Here is an 18,162-nt window from a genome sequence, read left to right as displayed (position 1 = left end):
TTATTTTCTAGGAACTCAAGGTCACAAGACATGTACATGCTTTGTATAGCCAGCAATGGATGTATGTATCTGTAATCATAACCTGCCATGGTTCTGTAAATCTTGGTTTCTTCATCACTGTTAATCACGTGCATTAGATCATATGAAATAACTGAAATCATACTTGGATTCATGCCACTAATAAATATCAACAGTGATGAAATATCCAGAACATGTTGTACACGTCTGCATTTTTCTACAATAGTTTTTTGACCATCATTTAAGGAATGAATACTTACATGAATTGCACAAAAGTATTCCTGTACAGTTTTATGGGGAAATGATATTTTAGTTTTTCTTTCTGTTAATGTTTTAGCTGTATTTTCAGTTAATTTTCAGTATCAAGCTCCTCGAAGCATTTGGGAAGAGTACATTGAGATTGTTCAAATGCTGTATTGAGATCTGATGAGTTATTCACTGTCCTCGTAAGAAGGAGTTCAATGATACTAGTATATACTTGACATTTCGACTCTCCAATCGGTTTACCGTCACACCACAGACTAATAATATACATCAGTATAAGTGGAACAGACTTTAGGTCATTCAAACCACGATCAAATATTACTTTATGTAATTTGCTCGTTTGACTCGCCAATTCGTCAGCATCTAGTCCTTTCTTCATCTTCTGAATACCATTCATTGTCAATGTCCTTGCGGATTCGTCATTTAATTGAATCAGCTCTATTATTTTGTCTGTTTGACTCTTTTTAAGGTTTACATATCCTAGCTTCCATGGTCGAGTCGTTGTCAAAATTACACAGTTTTCCCGAGCGTATCGATGAGGAATATTTTTTGGAAGTCTTTTACAATCGTCTCTTGGGTGTGTCCATTCATCAAGTCCATCTAGAATGATTAAGCATTTTTCCTTATCTAAAATTTCCTTAAAGAGATTCTCAGGAAGTGACGATGTACACGGGAGATTTCCTATAATTTGTTGGTCGATCATTATGTCAATATCACAGACATTTGCAGAATCCTTTAACAACACCAAAAATGCAAACTCAAATCCAGCTAAGGCTTTTAGCTCCTCTTCTTTAAACAAGCCGCATATTTCGCCTCCATCCTTTTGATGAGCTTGACACCACGCCGTAGCAAGATATTTTGAAAATGCCGTTTTCCCAAACCCAGCATCAGCAGATAAATATATTTCTCTTGCAATCTTGCTTCCCGACGAAAAGAGGTCTTCAAACGACTTAACTCTAGCTGTTTCCTTTTTTCTGGCGAATACGTCAGTCTGCATATGAATTTCTGGCATGACGTAAAAGCCAGCAAGAGGGGAATCGTATTCTTCAACCAGTGGAGAAAGAGGAACTGAACTATAATTCGTCTTGTACAATGCAATCAAATCATTTTTTAGTCCTGTCAAAAAGATACACACTTCATTTCAAAAAGATACACACTTCATTTAAAGCAAATGATAAACACATATTTGTGTAAAAACATTATGTAAAATATTTATATGTTTACATTTATAAATGAAAATTTCACAACTTTAATCTAATATTGAGCATTCACAACGCTAATATTTGATTCTACATGACAATCACGTTTTATATCCTGGAAATAGTATTTGAGTAGATGGGCCGTCAATGGAAAAATTCATTTAATTTACAGATCTGATGAATAAGGTATTTCTAAGGAACAAAGCTGTAGTTGAGAAATCGACGGAACATGCGATAATTTTATCCTTTCTGTACACTGCAGGACATAACGATTGTTTTTCAGTCGTGGAATGATATGACATATTCATCAAATTATACAACGTCGCGTTACTAAATTTTAGAGAAAAAAAAACAAACAACATTATTCTACGTAAAAAGAATCAAATTCAGGATTCAGAAGATATTCATTGAAAGCATCTTCAGCTTTATTTATCTAAATGTTAGAAAATTGAAACACACATAAACATATTTGCAATGCATTCTATGTGAAATTACTTACTTTGTCTATTGTCATATTGTTCCCCATTTTTATTACTCTGCAGTTGAAACATGTTCTGTGCTAAATCGGACAAGTCTTGTTTACCTTTTTCAGTTACCTCTCTAATAGAAGCTATAGCGTGTTTGGTTGTTTTAATAGTATCTAGCTTAATAATCTCATATAATTTCTTCAGGTCATCAATTTCAGTTCTAATTTTATCCAGATCTGCCGTTTCTGCTTCGCCAAGCGCTTTGTCTACATCACCTTTACTTATTTTCATTGAGTCATTTTCGAGCTATAAAAACATACATGATATCATTTCGACAATTATATTTCATTTCTTCACTTATAATGTGCATATAAACAAAAACGATTGACATCGAGTTATTTCAATTACTATAAATGTGTGCTTGTCAAGCCATCGTACCATTTAACAGTAAATTCATAAATGGTCAACAAACAATGCTAATTGTAGATCACTGTATTACAGATAAACATTATCTTATGTTTTTAACAACTTAATAATATTATAATGTTTTATTACAAAATATGAATTAGAAAATAGATAATTACATCAATGAGGTTTTGTTTGGCAATTTGTGCATGTTTGTCTGTAGCTAAATATTTGGAATCAGACAGTAGTTGACGTAACACTTTGAAGTATTGCTGAAGGTCCTTGTCCGTAACTTCTAATCTTGAAGAATGTCTTAAACGTCTACCAATTTCTCTTGCCTGTTAAAGATAGTATACAATGAAAATAAATATTTATTGTTGGAGTTATGACGGATAAAACTTTGATCCAAACACTTGACAAAATGATGCTTCAATAAAGTCTTTATATTCGACTTTTCCAGTCACACCTAAGATAAGGTAATCTGATGAGATGTCTAAAAGCAAATATTGAAACAAAAAGGAATAACATTAATAGAATCTGTCGTTGGGTACAATAGTGGCTAGAATTTCTCTAATATTATTTATCTAATAACATTTTTTGCGTAACTATATTATACCAAATTGAATAAAAATCAGCCAGCATATACCTAGAGTTTTTTGACATTTGCCTCTTGAGCCTTCACAACCGTGTAAAAGCATCTTGATCGGAACTTAAGGCGGGATGACAATTGTGTAGTAGACACATATCGGTATCAAAGTTTGCCAACAGGGGCAATGAGTTTGGCTCATTGATTCGATTAAAGTAAAATGAATCACAAACTATGTAAAGAAGCTTTGGATTGTGCAATATGATATTAAAACGTAATATAAATATAATCTCAGGTTAACAGGTACCGTAGTTAACAGTATTTCTTGTTGTGAATCCTCGAGACTACGTGGACACATTAGCATTAGTCCTTTTTTCTTTTCTTTTTTTGTCAACTAATAGGGGATTTTTTGTTTATTAAAAAAGTATAAAATATTCTATCGAAATACTGCTTCAGAAGGTCATTCTAAAACGTTTAACTTAAGGAGCTTTTTAAAAACGTTATCTTTCGTCAGCGCGTAGGGATACATGGCAAAGAATTGTCATGTGTCAAAAAAATAAGTAGATGTTGTAAGTTTTCACAAGATGTTTTACATGGTTATTTAAAAAAATTCTAAGTCTTTAACAACCCTCAATATTTCTATATATTATTATAAGTTATTTTACCGAGTAATCTATCTTGTTAGTTGCAAAGATATTTCTTCTGCTTTAATGGCAGTGTGAATATGCTATTTTATTGTTTCACCAGAAAACATCAACAGTCCCATCTATAACATTTTATACTGCTTAAGTTGCAGTTCTATACTTAATATAGTTCTGAAAACATTTTAGTTATTACATCAATTTTGCGATTGAATATTGTCAACTTATAATCGACAATTATGGTCTATCGAATTTTCATTAAAAATGTTCTTTACCTGTTCAAAGATATTGTTCCTGTCACTAAGCGTTGCATCCAATTTCAAAGAAAAGTCCTTGAAGTTAGAAATAATACTGATGATTCCGTTGAAATCTGTATCTGTTGGTGATACTTTATCTGCATACCCATCTGGGGGCATAAAGCATTTAGCTACCTCCCAGGGACTACTGCACCACTGAGTCGCATCCGTGTTTTTATACGAAGGTACGTAGTATCTATGCGCACATTTTATTTGAGTGTTGAATTTGTCACATATTTTATTGGGACAGCCAGCAGGATTATACTGTGTTTCCGAATTTCGATGATAACTGCAGTTTCCATGCCCAACATTACAAATTCTGTAAGTAGGGCACGTGATAATATTTTCTGTGGAGCAACTTGAACATACACTTCCATTAATAAGTTTATTGTTGTAGCATATATTATCTAAACATTCTAATTGAAATGCTTGAATTTCATTATACACAAAAGGTTCAATTCCTTCTTTGGTCAAAAGTACAGCTAACTGAGCTTTAAACCAATTATTGAATTCCTTCTTGTTCAGTTTCGGGCTATATGAAGCCATTGTTATAATGCCATTACTTATAGAATGAACAACAAACAGCCTATATCATGTATTCGATATTGTATCTGAAAATAAATATAAAATGAACATATGTACACTGCTTAAACAAAGGTACCATTCCAATCTTGAAGAAATATGATAATTGACAAGTTAATGATTACATTACATTGACATATCAGTTGAATGCTTTACATGATTAATATACAGTGTTCATTATATGTATACTACTCAACTTAAGCACCATATGTTTGAGTGTGATTTTTCGGATAATTTTATTGACGCCATGCGAAAAGATTTAAATGTTGACTTACTGTTGTTTTTCTTTCAATAAGGACGAATATAACCCTATGAATGAGTATTACTCTGATTTTGTGATAGAGAAGAGAATAACCCCCCTCTTTCAAGTTTGCAGGACATGCACTGTGTTTGTATGAACACATCTGCGGATGTTTCTAAATTCAAAATTTCACCATTTTCGTGTTAAATTTTGAATTCTGCTAGGGGACGTGGACTGTAACTTGCACTTTCCAGTACCATCCACGAACAGGCTCAATCAAACCGAGCCTACAACATTTTCAATTTTGTTGTGTTGGACTTTCTTTAGAGATTCTGTTTTTCATTATTTCCAAGTTTGATAAATTGTTTTTTTGTTGTTTTTTGTTGTTGTTTTTTTGTTGTTTTTTTGTTAGGTTTCTGATCATTCAAACAGGTAGGGCTGCCCATACCTAGACCAACATGGCTCCAAGCTCTGGAATGGTTCTAGGTTGCAGCTGACGAGCTGAAATTCTAACCTGTACCTTATTCAACATGTGTTCGATCTGATTTAAGTCAGGTGAGCGAGCTGGCCAGTCAATGCACTCAAAAGACTCCCTCTCTAGGTAATCCTAGACCACACTTGCCCTGTAGGGGCGAACATTATCGTCCATTAGAATATACTGATCGCCGACTGCTGCAGCATACAACCTAACCTGTAAAAGATGTCGTCCGGTCAATGTGCCTCAATTTAGTACAACCAGGTCGGTTTGTCCATAGCAGCTGATGCCTCCCCACACCATTTGATCCACCTCAGTAGCGGTCATGCCCAGCACCTCGTCTTCTCCAGACTCTAGCATACCTGACTGTGAAGTCTAGGCAAACTCTGCTCTCATCAGTGAACAGAACGTGTCTCTGATGTTGCATAGTTCACCGTGTATGCTCGATAGTCCATTCCAAACGGGAATCTGGCGATGTCGACGCGGCAAGAGGATTCGTATGCAAGGTCTGCTCGACCGCAAATTTCCATCATGCATCATTCTACGTACCGTCTGCGTGGAAACGCGGAACCTCGCAGCATTAGCAAGGGCATTTGAAAGAGAAGTTGCTGGCAAAAACCTTGCACAAAATGCCTGAAAAAGACGGTCCTGATCTGGTGTTGTGATCCTCTGCCGACCTCCAGCATGCCTCCTGGCGGGTGTACCATGTAGCTGGTATCTCTACTAGGCTCTGATGATGACGGTGTGGTGTACACCAATCGCCGCACCAACTTCAAAGAAGTTGACCCTCTGCTGCACCATCCATATAGAACTCCATAACTCTGCTTCTCTCAAATGCCGCCTTATGTTTGCATTCGCCATATCAAAGTAACAGATGTAAGAAATATAAGCCAATGAATGACAATAACCCGGTAATGTCGCCGTATAACAAAGGACATGTGATTATACACCTCTATAAAAAACATGAAAATATTTGTATGCATGCCTTTCATACTACATAGACGAGTTGTAACGGATTAATGTCAGGGACTATCTCAAAATATTTCTGAATCAGAATTTTCAAAAATTGGAAAGAAATCTGTTTTTACTTGTGATAATATAAAAAATAACTTATGGTGCTTAGCAAAAGTTGAGTAGTATATTAAAGATTTCTGTGTGTGTGTTTTTTGTACAAATAAAACAAAATATTACCTTGGAGCCACTTACAAACAAAAATAGAATCTTTAAAAAGAATACTTATATCTTGCATAATCCAGTGTTATATTTTGTACTTAAACTCATAAAACAGCTGCATCTTATATGAAGTACTGATTTTTACCATAGACATTTAACTTTATGAGTTAGTTATGTATTCCAACATTGAACCTGTCATCAAAAACATAAGGATTCCCATGTGAAGAGATAACCATGGAAAAAGTGAAAAAGATCAGCTAAACTACTGAATCAAATACAAATCCGATATGATAATTATCCGACCTTTAAATTTATTTAAGCTTTGCTACAGGAAAGTCTATAACTGATAACAAAACTTGGTTTATCAATAAATCAGGGCGCGTTGACGCGTTGCAACTTGGATATTGAAGTAAAGATACTTGTCCTTGGGCTGAATTTTGCCAACTACAAACAAGTCAATAACCTTCGTTTTTTTGTCAAAAGTCATTGAAAACATTGTTCTTCATGGGCGCATGTAATGTGTTTTTCCCGTAAACCAAATATGTATTGTGACGTTTCATTTAAAGACAGGTGTACGATACTAAAGCAGATGAAACAGTGCAGGGCATAAGGAAAACAGAAAATAGTTATTAACGGTATTGATAGCCATTGATTCGGTACCATAGTGGACGGTGGACAGCTTCACTGATGTGCTAGCTTATCTTTGGCAGTACTTGGTTGTGCAAACACGTGCTTGTGCAAACGAAGTTTCCTAGTACGTGTTTATTCAGCACTGTCATCAGTACTTTCAGTGGAAAGAATTATTTCCTAGGATACTCGCCTACGTCTCTCTTTATATTGGTATACGCTACACTATCCAACCAGATATTAAGCTTATAGTCTTAATCATAGAATCAAAAACAGTTTCTGTGCTCTATGCAGCCAACGAACTTGTTTAAAAACAGGAAAATTTGTATAAATCTGGCGATGAAATGTGTTAGAAATATTAATTGATTGTTCGGGTACTCTTTCAGACGATATACTTATTTATATTAAAAGTATAACACACACAGTCATGTGTCTGGCAATATAAAACTAAATATCCAAGTTAAATTACTTAATTCGCAATTGAACGTATTCTGCAACGCCACGTCTTCGAAAGGTTGCTTTATTGATACAAAAATTTCAGCGGTTCAATTTGAAGCTATAGTTGCACACTTACGGAATAAACCTCCAATGGACATTTCGTAAATCAGAAACAAATGTCACTCACAAACGGAAACTTAAAGCATTGTATTTGAGAGACATTTATGAATTATTCTAGGGTTTTTTAAGATGTAAAAAATACAGTGAAAACTAAATATCATGTGCACTTAATCCAAACATGTAATTAGATTAAAAAATTTTTTTTAATAATGACAATTCGTCTCGTATCGAGCACAAATAAAAATATTTAAAAGAGATTTGTAATTCGTCTTACTCCAAAAAATAATAGGAGTAAATGTTCAGGTATTCATTATGAAAATCGTTATATAAAACATAGCACAAGCACATTTAAGATCTAAGATTCTCTGTTTCAAATATTTGAATAAATTCTTTTAAATGTAGTGTGCAAATACCTAATTTAAGAAAAATCTTATTCAATGGTATTCAACAAAGAACATCTCAGATAAAATCATTTATTACAAACCTGTATGTGATCAACTCAAAAGGAACAAAGTGTCCTCTCAACAACGCCATTATTTACCATAATTATAAAGTATTATCTCACGCTTCTACACGTTTCTGTCTGACATTTGAAATCGCGATTAATTTTCAAGATCATCAAGAGTTTATCTAAAATACAAGTGTATTTAAGGGTTTTGTTTACTTTATCTATCCCAAAGACTTTTAAAATTTAAAAAAAGCAAATTGTATTACACATGTACGATAGCATGATTAGATTTTAAAAGTCGATGTAAAACACGCTGCAATTCGCATGACAGGTATGATAAGGTATGGCGTGGGTGATCAAACCAGGTACTTTTATGTCATTTTGAAATTAAAAGGGATATTAAGCGTCAGGCGTACAGTAAAATAATTGTGAAACTATTTTACTAACTACCTGCTTTTTATATTATTAACAAAGGGAGCTTTCCTGATGACGTTCTAGATTTCCGTAAGGTGTGAAATACAGAAAATAAGAATCCCTGAAGAAAGTCCAAAACGACAAATTTTAAAATGTCGCAAGCTCAGATTGACTAAGCCTGTACATGGACGGTAATTGCAAGTTACCGTCCTATCCCTAGAACCGGCTTAAGCAGAATTAAAGATTTTAACATGAAATAGTTAAGCTTTGAATCCAGAAACATCCGCAGATGTGTCCATGCGGTTATCATGGAATCTTTAATGTTACACCATTCTATTTCCATGAAAAACGGCGTATGGTCCCCAATTAAAAAAAGCGTGTACCCAATGGGTGGAACTAAACAAAATGGCAGGGGATCAGAGGCTATGAAGCCTGCAAGAAGTCACAAACGACAAAGTTAGGCCACATATCCTAACTGCGAATCAACATTATTCAAGTAGGAATACTGGAACCCAAAACCTAGAAAACAGTTAAAACTCAAGGTACCGAACACAACAAAAATATCGTGCTGAACGAGTTTTATGGATCAAAAATATAACATGTACGAGCGACTCTTTACAGTCTGTAAATTTTTTAAGGTAAACAGAAAAATATTGTTGATTATCCTGATCAAACATAAGCGCCGCGAGCATGTTCAAATTCAATAGGCTTTAGTATATTCAAGCACATGTATTGAGCTACTTGTGGGTTTATTTCTTTTCCCGATTTAAATTTTTTTAAGAGTAAATTATAAGACAAACACATGACAGAGTTCTCTTCGTAAATAAAAATAGGGACTTTAAGCTCTTTTATTTCTAAAATCAAGAATGTGTAACAGAAGGGAAGTTTCACAAGAAATGTGTGCTATTTCTAAACACTGAGGTATGGATCTGGACATTCAGGGCAAAAGTTTGATCAAAGGTAGATCTGCACATGCCAGTAACAATAAATGCATGAAAGGAATATGATGAACCAACTCCTTTGTAGGTGTCAACAAAAATACATTTGTATACTTGTTATCACTATTACAAAGCCACAAAATGTGAGAAATACAAAATCAATACAGGTACAGTGTATATTTTGTGCCTAGTTATCAATCAAGGTATGTGGGCAATTCACCAATAATATTTTATTTGCATGAGCCTGACTTTGCATCATACCACGTAACAGAATATTTTATACTTTGATCTCCAAGTGTGACATAATGACCATTGAGGTAGGGGTCTAGGTGTTGCGCATGACATGTTGTCTTATTATTGTTAACATTTGTGCCAATTCTTTTTTAATCCCTTGATTGAATAAAGTTCCATACTGCACACAAAATATACCCTAGAACAAATCATGTAAAGCTTTTGCACTCAAATGTGACCTTGACATTGAAGGTAGAAGTCTGGCTTTGCATATGACACCTCGTCCCATTATCGTGAAAATTTGTGTAATTTCAAAATCCCTTGAACATTCAACAATAACAAATATGGACTGCCTTCAAAATATACCCTACAAAAGACCATGTTATGCTTTGACCTCTAACTGAGACTTTGATCTTGGAGGAAGGCGACTGTCTTTTGCGCATGACACATCGTCTTATTATTGCAAACACCTGTGCCGAATAATTGTCAAAATCAATGGATCTATGAAGAAGTTTTGGATCTGACACAAAATATACCCTGTAACAGACTATGTTAATATTTGACCTCTAACTGTGATCTTGACCTCGGGGATAAGCGTTTGGTTTTTGTGCATGACACATCGTCTCATTTGTATTAACATTTCTGCCAAGTAGTTTTAAAATCCGTTCATGGATAAGAACGTTATGGACCAGATACGACATATACCCTCATATAGACAAAGTTGATCTTTAATCAACAAGTGTGACTTTGACCTTGGAGGTTGGGGACCGGTTATTGCGCATGGTACATCGTCTTAATTTATTATAAATAACAATGGTGCCAAGTAATTTCAAATGCCTTTGATAAATGACACAGTTATGGACCGGACACGAAAACGTGACGGATGGACAGACCCACGGAACTAATTTCTATAACCCCCTTTTTTCTTCGAAAAGGCGGAGGACAATAGGTGTAAATGTTCAGGAGTTTATTTTTATGAGATACAAACAATTTTCAAGCATAATATCTTTTCAGACGTTTTTTTTTAAAGTCTAACATTAAAAATGAATAATACTTTTACTACATATAGAAATAACTTCATTCAGATTTATTTTGTGTAGAACATGTGATAACAAACCATAAAGATTCATTGAATATGTCAAATAAACATAAATGTTCATATCTGGAATTAGGAAATATTCAGAAAACAAAACAACAATGTTTTATATGATTTATTTAACAGAATCAAAAATGAACGAATATTCCATAGAATTTCGTGTTTTGATAAACAAATTGATTTGTCACGTCTATATCAGCAAACAGAAGCATTAATCATGCTTATGTTGAAGCCCATAGGTAGTAACACGAAGCGAACGTTATCTCAAAACAAATAAATTACCCTCATTTTCTTTAGATAATGATGAATATGATTAACGAAGTTAGCAAATAGAATTAAATGTGCTGATATTACAGTTGCAGATATTAGACCATTTGAATGCAATAAAGAAAATTATCTTCAAGATATGTGCCTTGAACGTGTTGATCGTACAAACAATCTGACAAGTAGAATAAAACTGTTTTATCGATAAATGTTCATATATATTTATAGATTTTATTTTTAGTATTTTACGGTATTTTACAACACTCTCTCCTTCACCCTTTCTCTATTTCGGAATGGTTTTGGTACTATACAAATGATTTCAAAAACTCTAAGAGAAAGTAAGCGGCATATAGCTACAAAATTTGTAAGCTGCCCAGAACTAGGAAGGGGAAGAAAAGGCAAAAGAGGCACATTTATTGATATCTTTTTACAAAGCCTTCTTATCTTTAACAACAAATAATGACAAGATGTTTTGTTTTCTGAAAACCAACTAGATACGCACGACAACAACTTATGTACACCCATCATAAAATTACTAGAAATAATAAATTAATTATCCAATACCCGCAAACCAATATTAAAACTTACATGCTGAAATTTTGATATAAATAATTATAAAATGATAACTCAATAATTACAACAAAAGTATTTGCATTGAAGAAAGTAGAACAGGGAAAACATAGAAAAATAGATTTAAAGATCAGAGTTTCGTTTTGTATTTTTCCTTGTATAGAATAGATGAATACAGAATATGTTTATAGGCCTACATTGGCTGAATATGTATGATGCAGTATGTTCAAGAAATTTCGATTGTGAACTATTTTAACGGAATATTTCTTAAAGATTGTAAAATAGACGATGTTTTAAGCAGTATCTTTTACAATGAGGTTTTTTAATTGAATTATCTTATTTGTTGGTACCTATTGAAAACAAGAAGTATCTTTAAAAAGATACTGGGTCAAAGTCAAGCTTGTGAACTTGCATAGGATAAGCTACTACTAACCATGCTAACCGCAAACATAACATTTTATTCGTCCTCAATAGTTTCAGTTCATTTTTACCCGCTATGTTTCCTCCATTAAATGTCATCTTAGATTGAAACAATAATACTTACATTATTTGATTTTAATCAAAATGGAATTTGATTTTATTAGGAATTTATAATAAAACAAAGATTTAGTAGATACTGTACACTTATTCCACGGAGGATTTTGCAACTGTAAATTAGTGGAAAGTTCGTTTGGACCATCGTCTTATGCCCGGTTCGAGAAGAGAATATAATCACTAGAACAGCTTAGAAGAGAAACCCAATCGAACGCAAAAGTATCAAAAAGGCGATCTGTCAAATTTAATTTCATATAATTATTGAAAAGATGTTAGAAACATCTAGAAAATATCGTAATTGTGTTTTTATATTTTATTCTGACATAACTTTTTCCAACACTTCTTGCCATCGCGCAATCGAACAGACTTCTACCTATAACGGAAACTCTTTTAAAGTATCAATCGAACAGGCTATTTAAGAAATAATATATAACAAGAGCCCGGTTTGAGCCGGGTGATGCTCTCCGAATAGGTTTTGGACACAGGAAAGTACACATCTTGTAGTTTCAGAGTTATGTCCCTGGAAAAAGTTCAAAGTGCAATAATTCCAAAATAAGGAAAGGCAGAGTTACTGTTCTTTGCACTGCACTTCTAATCACTGTTATCTATCAACTTACAAAGTTTCTTGTTGAAATCTCTTATGGTTTCCGAGTTATGTTCCGGACAACTTCAAAAAGTAAAAATAAAGAAATGGCAATAACTCCAGAATTAGGCAAGGCAGAGTTATGATTCTCATGCACTGCACATCTACCCATTGAGATACATCTACCTACAAAGTTTCATGTTGATATCTCTTATAGTTTTACAGCTATGTCCAGTACAAGATTTTTCTAAAAGGGGGGATAATTAAAAAATGAGGCTGAACAGAGTTATGGTTCTTTTGCAATGCACTTCTACTCAATGAGATCTACCTACCTACAATGTTTCATCTTGATATCTCTTATAGTTTTAGAGTTATGTTCCGGACAAAGTTCAAAGTGTTGAAATTAACAAAGGGCAATTACTCCAAAATTAGGACAAAAAGAGTTATTGTTCTTATGCACTGCACATCTACCCATTGAGATCTATTCACCTACAAAGTTTATTGTTGATATCTCTTATAGTTTTAGAGTTATGCCCAGGACAAGATTTTTTATAAGGGGAGATAATTCAAAAACAGGGCAAAATAGAGTTATGGTTCTTTGACACTGCACTCCTCCTCAATGCCCTCTACCACTGTATGAAGTTTAAACAAATTATCTTCAAGGGTTTTCAAGTTATGCTCCGGACAAGAAAACGGACGGACAGACGGACAGACGGACGGACGGACAGACGACGGATAAGGTGCCGACTATATGCTCCCCCGAAATTTTTCGGGGAGCATAAAAACTGTGATTTTATTGCTCAATAACATCACTGTTTGGAGTTCGGATGCGGGGAATTATATCACGAGGGCGTAGCCCGAATGATATAATGATGAGCATCCGAACGACAAACAGTGATGTTATCAAGCAATAAAATCACCGATTTGGATATATTATTTCGATTCTAACACGACATCAACAAATAAATGCTGCCGTACATGATAATTAGCTAAATGGCGAATGATTTGTTTCCGTACTTATTGTCAGCGCGTCACATTTTTAGTGGTTACGTCACGTGTATAATGATTACGTCACATGTCTAAATATAGAACGTCAAACAGTGATTTTATAGCATAATAACACACACTTTCGGTTCTTCTATGTTCAATAGGAAAAAATGCGGGTCGTGTTAGAATAGTGTATAAATGACCAACGAAAAGTCTGCCTTTATTCATTTCTTTACTGTTAATTTTAGCGGAAGTCAATGTGAAATCAGACGGCCTTCGGCCGAAAAAAAAAATCTTAATATACAGAAAGTTTAAAATCTATGCTCATGAAATGTGGTATATGATCTCCAAGCGATACATTTTATAATGTAATTAATGGAAACTGTAACACTACCAAACAAGTTACATTTCTTGTTTTTCTTCTTACGAAGACAGCCAGGGTTTGAGAATTAGTACGTGGCGGTATTGCGATTAAACATGTTCCAGGTCATTCTTCGCCAATCAAACCGTTGTAATGCGCCAGCAGTGCGGGAACAGACAAATGCTAAAAACTTAAACCTGGCTCAAATGCACCGCTTTCCATGCCAAAACGGGTGTGCATTAGTACGCAGTTGACTTCTACTTACTTATAGGGTTTGGAGTTCAAGAAACGTATATTTTTGTTAATTTATTTAGTAGGTATTCAATTATATGTTTCGTTTGTCACTAATGATAGTTGATCAAAGTGATAATAGCGACCCAAATATAATAATAATAATAATTATAATAATAATTTTTTGACAGGTACTATATTATTTAGTCTTCATTAGTATTTGCTATTTCACTTAAAATTAAAAAAAAACTGTGGCTCACCTCAATTTTGCTGCTTTGTCTTGTACTTTCATCAACATTGATCCAATTAATTTGAACAGTTGTATATTTTACTTTCTTCATTAGAAATAACATTTAACAACTATTGCGTATCATCGCTTGATAAAATTTGTAGATCTTCGCAAAATATTTATGTTACCGATAACACTTTATATTACCAAAATAGATATCGACAAGATATAACGTGATGTTGTATGTTTAATTCATTATAAATCACTGATTACAGCCATGCAGGTATGGCAATACGCACAAGGCCGAATTGAAGTCCTACACTATATTATACGACCGAAAGTGTATGTAAATATGCAATAAAATCTACGTTTAATACTTCTGTTGCAATTATGCAAAGTGGCCTATTCCTAACTTTATCTGTTTTCAAGGATATCAAACTGTCTATCTCATATTATACAGTTCTTAGACTTCATGAAATATTAGAATATAAATCAACAAGGGAAGGCGCGACAAATGAACGCAACGCTTGAGTCTGTTCAAACATTTTGGGACATAAAATATAACAAAAGCGAAATCAATCTTTTAATAAGGAAAAATTACAAGTACGTGTATATATCCTTCCAAACAACTATACATAATGCAGAAGACATTGAAAAAAAATATTTGAAAATCGGCAAGGGTGCGAGCGGGCACATTCTGTTAATACGACTTCTCCTTTAGTATACATTTTTTTTCTATTCTTCGGCTTTTTATAGACAAATAAGAGATAAAATGTTAAGTCAAACCATTGACGCTACCAGGCGCTGTAGTCAAAATATTCCTTGCTGTTTCCAACACCTGATATACAATATCGAGGTTTAAACGTTGCCTGCGACATTTTGTTCGATTTTGGCATTAAATCTCGCGGATTTTTGAGATGCCCGCGACATTTTATGATAAAACGATAAAATTTCTCGTGGGTTTGAAATAAGGATATGGGATTAGCAAATGTATATATTTTTGCCTACGTGTTAACCTTTTAGAAAGTCATATTGAGATTTATCTATCATTCCGTACTGCTGCCGCCATTAGTCAAAAAGTATCAACGCCACGTTGATGATTCTTGGTATGTGAATAGAGAATCTTAAAGATATTGTAAAATAAAGAAAAACAAAATCCCTAATGAATGCCCAACATGGCAGAATTGAAAATGTGTCGGACTCAGTTTGATTGAGCATGTTCATGGACGGTAGTGGTAATTGCAAGTTTATATACCGTCCACGCCCCCTTAAACCGGATAAAGTAACATGAACTCATTTTATGCTCAAAAAAGTGTTTAATATCCTAATAGTTTTTCTTTTTCTCTTTTGTGTGAAAGCAAAGTTTTTAAATATTTAAATTTGTTAAGTGCCAGCAAAGCTACTGGCTTAGATGGTATACCTTCCCGTTTTGTCAGGGATGAGTCACCTATAATTGCAGATCCTATAACCCACATTGTCAACTTGTCTCTTATCCAAGGTGTAGTTCCTGATGATCTTAAGACTGCTAGAGTTGTCCCCCTTTTTAAAAAGAATGATAAACTTTCTGTTGGTAACTACAGGCCTGTGTCAATTTTCAATGTAGTCTCCAAGATACTTGGAAAGGCAGTTTAAGTTGAAACATATTTTAAAGAGAAAAAGCTGTTGTATAAATTCCAGTCTGGTTTTAGAAATGGTTTCACCACTGATACTTGTCTCATTTACATGACAGACTACATTAGGCATGAAATTGATAAGGGTAATCTGGTAGGTATGGCTCTTTGAGACTTACAGAAAGCCTTTGACACTGTTGACCATTCCATTCTCTTAATGAAGCTCTAAGCGTCTGATCTTGGTGATGACATCATAAGGTAGTTTAGGTCATATCATTCTGAGAGACAACAGCTTGCTGATGTGTCAGGAGGTTTTTTTCTTCTCATCAAGTATAACATGTGGTGTTCCCCAGGGTTAAATCCTCACACCGTACAATCAAATGGGCAGACACCTGTTCCAGCGTCCACAGCTGTACCAGTATATACATGTCGGCGCGGGGAATACAATTGACGTACGATAAGTATTCATCTATTTTTAACATATCCAAACTGTGTTCGAGTAAATCAATGTTATGGATTCATAGTCAACATCCAAAGAAGCATGCTAACAAATTTCTGGCCCTGTGAAAGCTTTACTTCACATGAATTTTGACTGAAAATAACCACACTATCCGATGAGATGCAGTATTTTTACTTTGAAGTCACAAAAACTTATATTTTCTCATGATAATTAATCCTTTTTTCATACGATTCGTAAACGTCAACATTTTGTCATTAAATATTCCAAACCATACTTTCAAAAAAGCTTTTCTGTTAAAGTTATAAGGTATTTAAGTTTGAGTGTCATCAAAATTTTAGTAACGTCATCAGCTGTTCGCCTTTTTTTAATGATAACATCGACAGCAATTCATAGGCAAGGATGAATAACGCTGAAAGCTGTTCAAAGAAACAATTTTCAGAGCTTGTGTCCTACAGTAACTAGGAAAAAGTAAAACTTTTTTTGTTCATAAAAAATATTACTTTATTCGTGATACTTTCTAATTATATTATTTTTATTATTACTTTCTATCATTTGTTGTATCTTAGCTGAAAGGCCGATATCTCCATTTACCGCACTGTATTTCAATATTGATATTGTTCATATGAATGAATGAGTGAGTGAATGAATGAATTAATTAATTAATTAATTGATTAATGAACGAACGAATGAACAAACGAACGAATGATGCAATATACGTATATGTTAAAACCAATTGTTTGTAGAAAGTATATGAGTTGTAATATTCTAAAAATTACATATTATACATTCATTTTTCTTCCTATGCATGTCCTGTTGTTGTTGTTGTTGTTGTTTTCTATTTCAGAAGGCCACATTGGAAATAAGATATATATGATTGTTATTGTATGTTATTAATGTATAACCTTCTTTAAATAAAGATATTATTATTGTTATTATTATTATTATTATTATTATTATTTTATTATATATAAAGGTAGCAAGATCTATTAATATGTTTCTGAAATGTTAAATTCAAAGAATGTAACGGCAAATTTAACGCTTAATACGAATACTCTGTATTATAACTAAATCCATCAAGTGCTATTATAAATAATGACATATAGTAGACATGTCCCATGCAGTAAATGGATGTGTAACCCGGGATGTCTGCCATATAAAATGATTTATTTAAAAAATAAAAATTTGAATAATTTTTAAGAATGGTTATTATTTCTATTGCACTATACATTAAAACAGATTTCAAGGATAAATAACAACATGTTTTTCCATGCACTTTCATATCTCGGGTTACACAGCAATTCACTGCATAGGACTTGTCCATTATATGAATTATTTATAATAACACTTGATGGATGCCTTCATTTACAAGACTGAATATTCATATTAAGCGTTAAATTTGCCTTTGCCTTTTGACTTAAACATTGCATAAACCTATTACAGGAACTCCACTGAGGTTTATAAGCCTAAAAACATGAAATTTTATTTTTTCATATAAAACAATGAGCACTGAAACATAAATATTCATAAAATATAACCAAGAAATATAGGAGAAATACATTGAAAATCATATGTTTGTGCTATTATCAGTCCAATTTTAGTGGAACGCGTTTAAACTCTTTTCAATTTTGGGTCATTTTTTCACTATTATAATATTCTGGAACAAGAGCTGTCGGT

General features: G+C 33.5%; 1 protein-coding gene across 1 annotated transcript; it reads right to left on the bottom strand.

Annotated features, from left to right (window-relative positions):
- Positions 1–367: 367 nt before the first annotated feature.
- Positions 368–14,652, bottom strand: LOC132719066 (uncharacterized). Its single transcript, XM_060702805.1, has 5 exons — positions 14,450–14,652; positions 3,856–4,487; positions 2,533–2,691; positions 1,981–2,254; positions 368–1,398 (listed from the first exon to the last, which is right to left on the bottom strand). The coding sequence occupies exons 2-5, from the start codon at positions 4,420–4,422 to the stop codon at positions 368–370; spliced, it is 2,031 nt and encodes a 676-aa protein (XP_060558788.1). The 5' UTR covers positions 4,423–4,487; positions 14,450–14,652.
- Positions 14,653–18,162: the final 3,510 nt, after the last annotated feature.

This window comes from Ruditapes philippinarum, unplaced genomic scaffold (assembly GCF_026571515.1).
Source record: "Ruditapes philippinarum isolate M1 unplaced genomic scaffold, ASM2657151v2 ctg4422_1_1_1_1, whole genome shotgun sequence".
NCBI lineage: Eukaryota > Metazoa > Mollusca > Bivalvia > Venerida > Veneridae > Ruditapes > Ruditapes philippinarum.
This window is presented reverse-complemented; position numbering and strand designations above follow the sequence as displayed.

Excerpts from the sequence above, each read along its gene's own strand:
- LOC132719066 (XM_060702805.1), bottom strand. The coding sequence starts at position 4,422 with ATGGCTTCATATAGCCCGAAACTGAACAAGAAGGAATTCAATAATTGG. Across the intron at positions 2,692-3,855 it reads GGAACAATATCTTTGAACAG|GCAAGAGAAATTGGTAGACG; the intron begins GTAAAGAACATT and ends TATCTTTAACAG. Across the intron at positions 2,255-2,532 it reads CCAAACAAAACCTCATTGAT|CTCGAAAATGACTCAATGAA; the intron begins GTAATTATCTAT and ends ATGTTTTTATAG.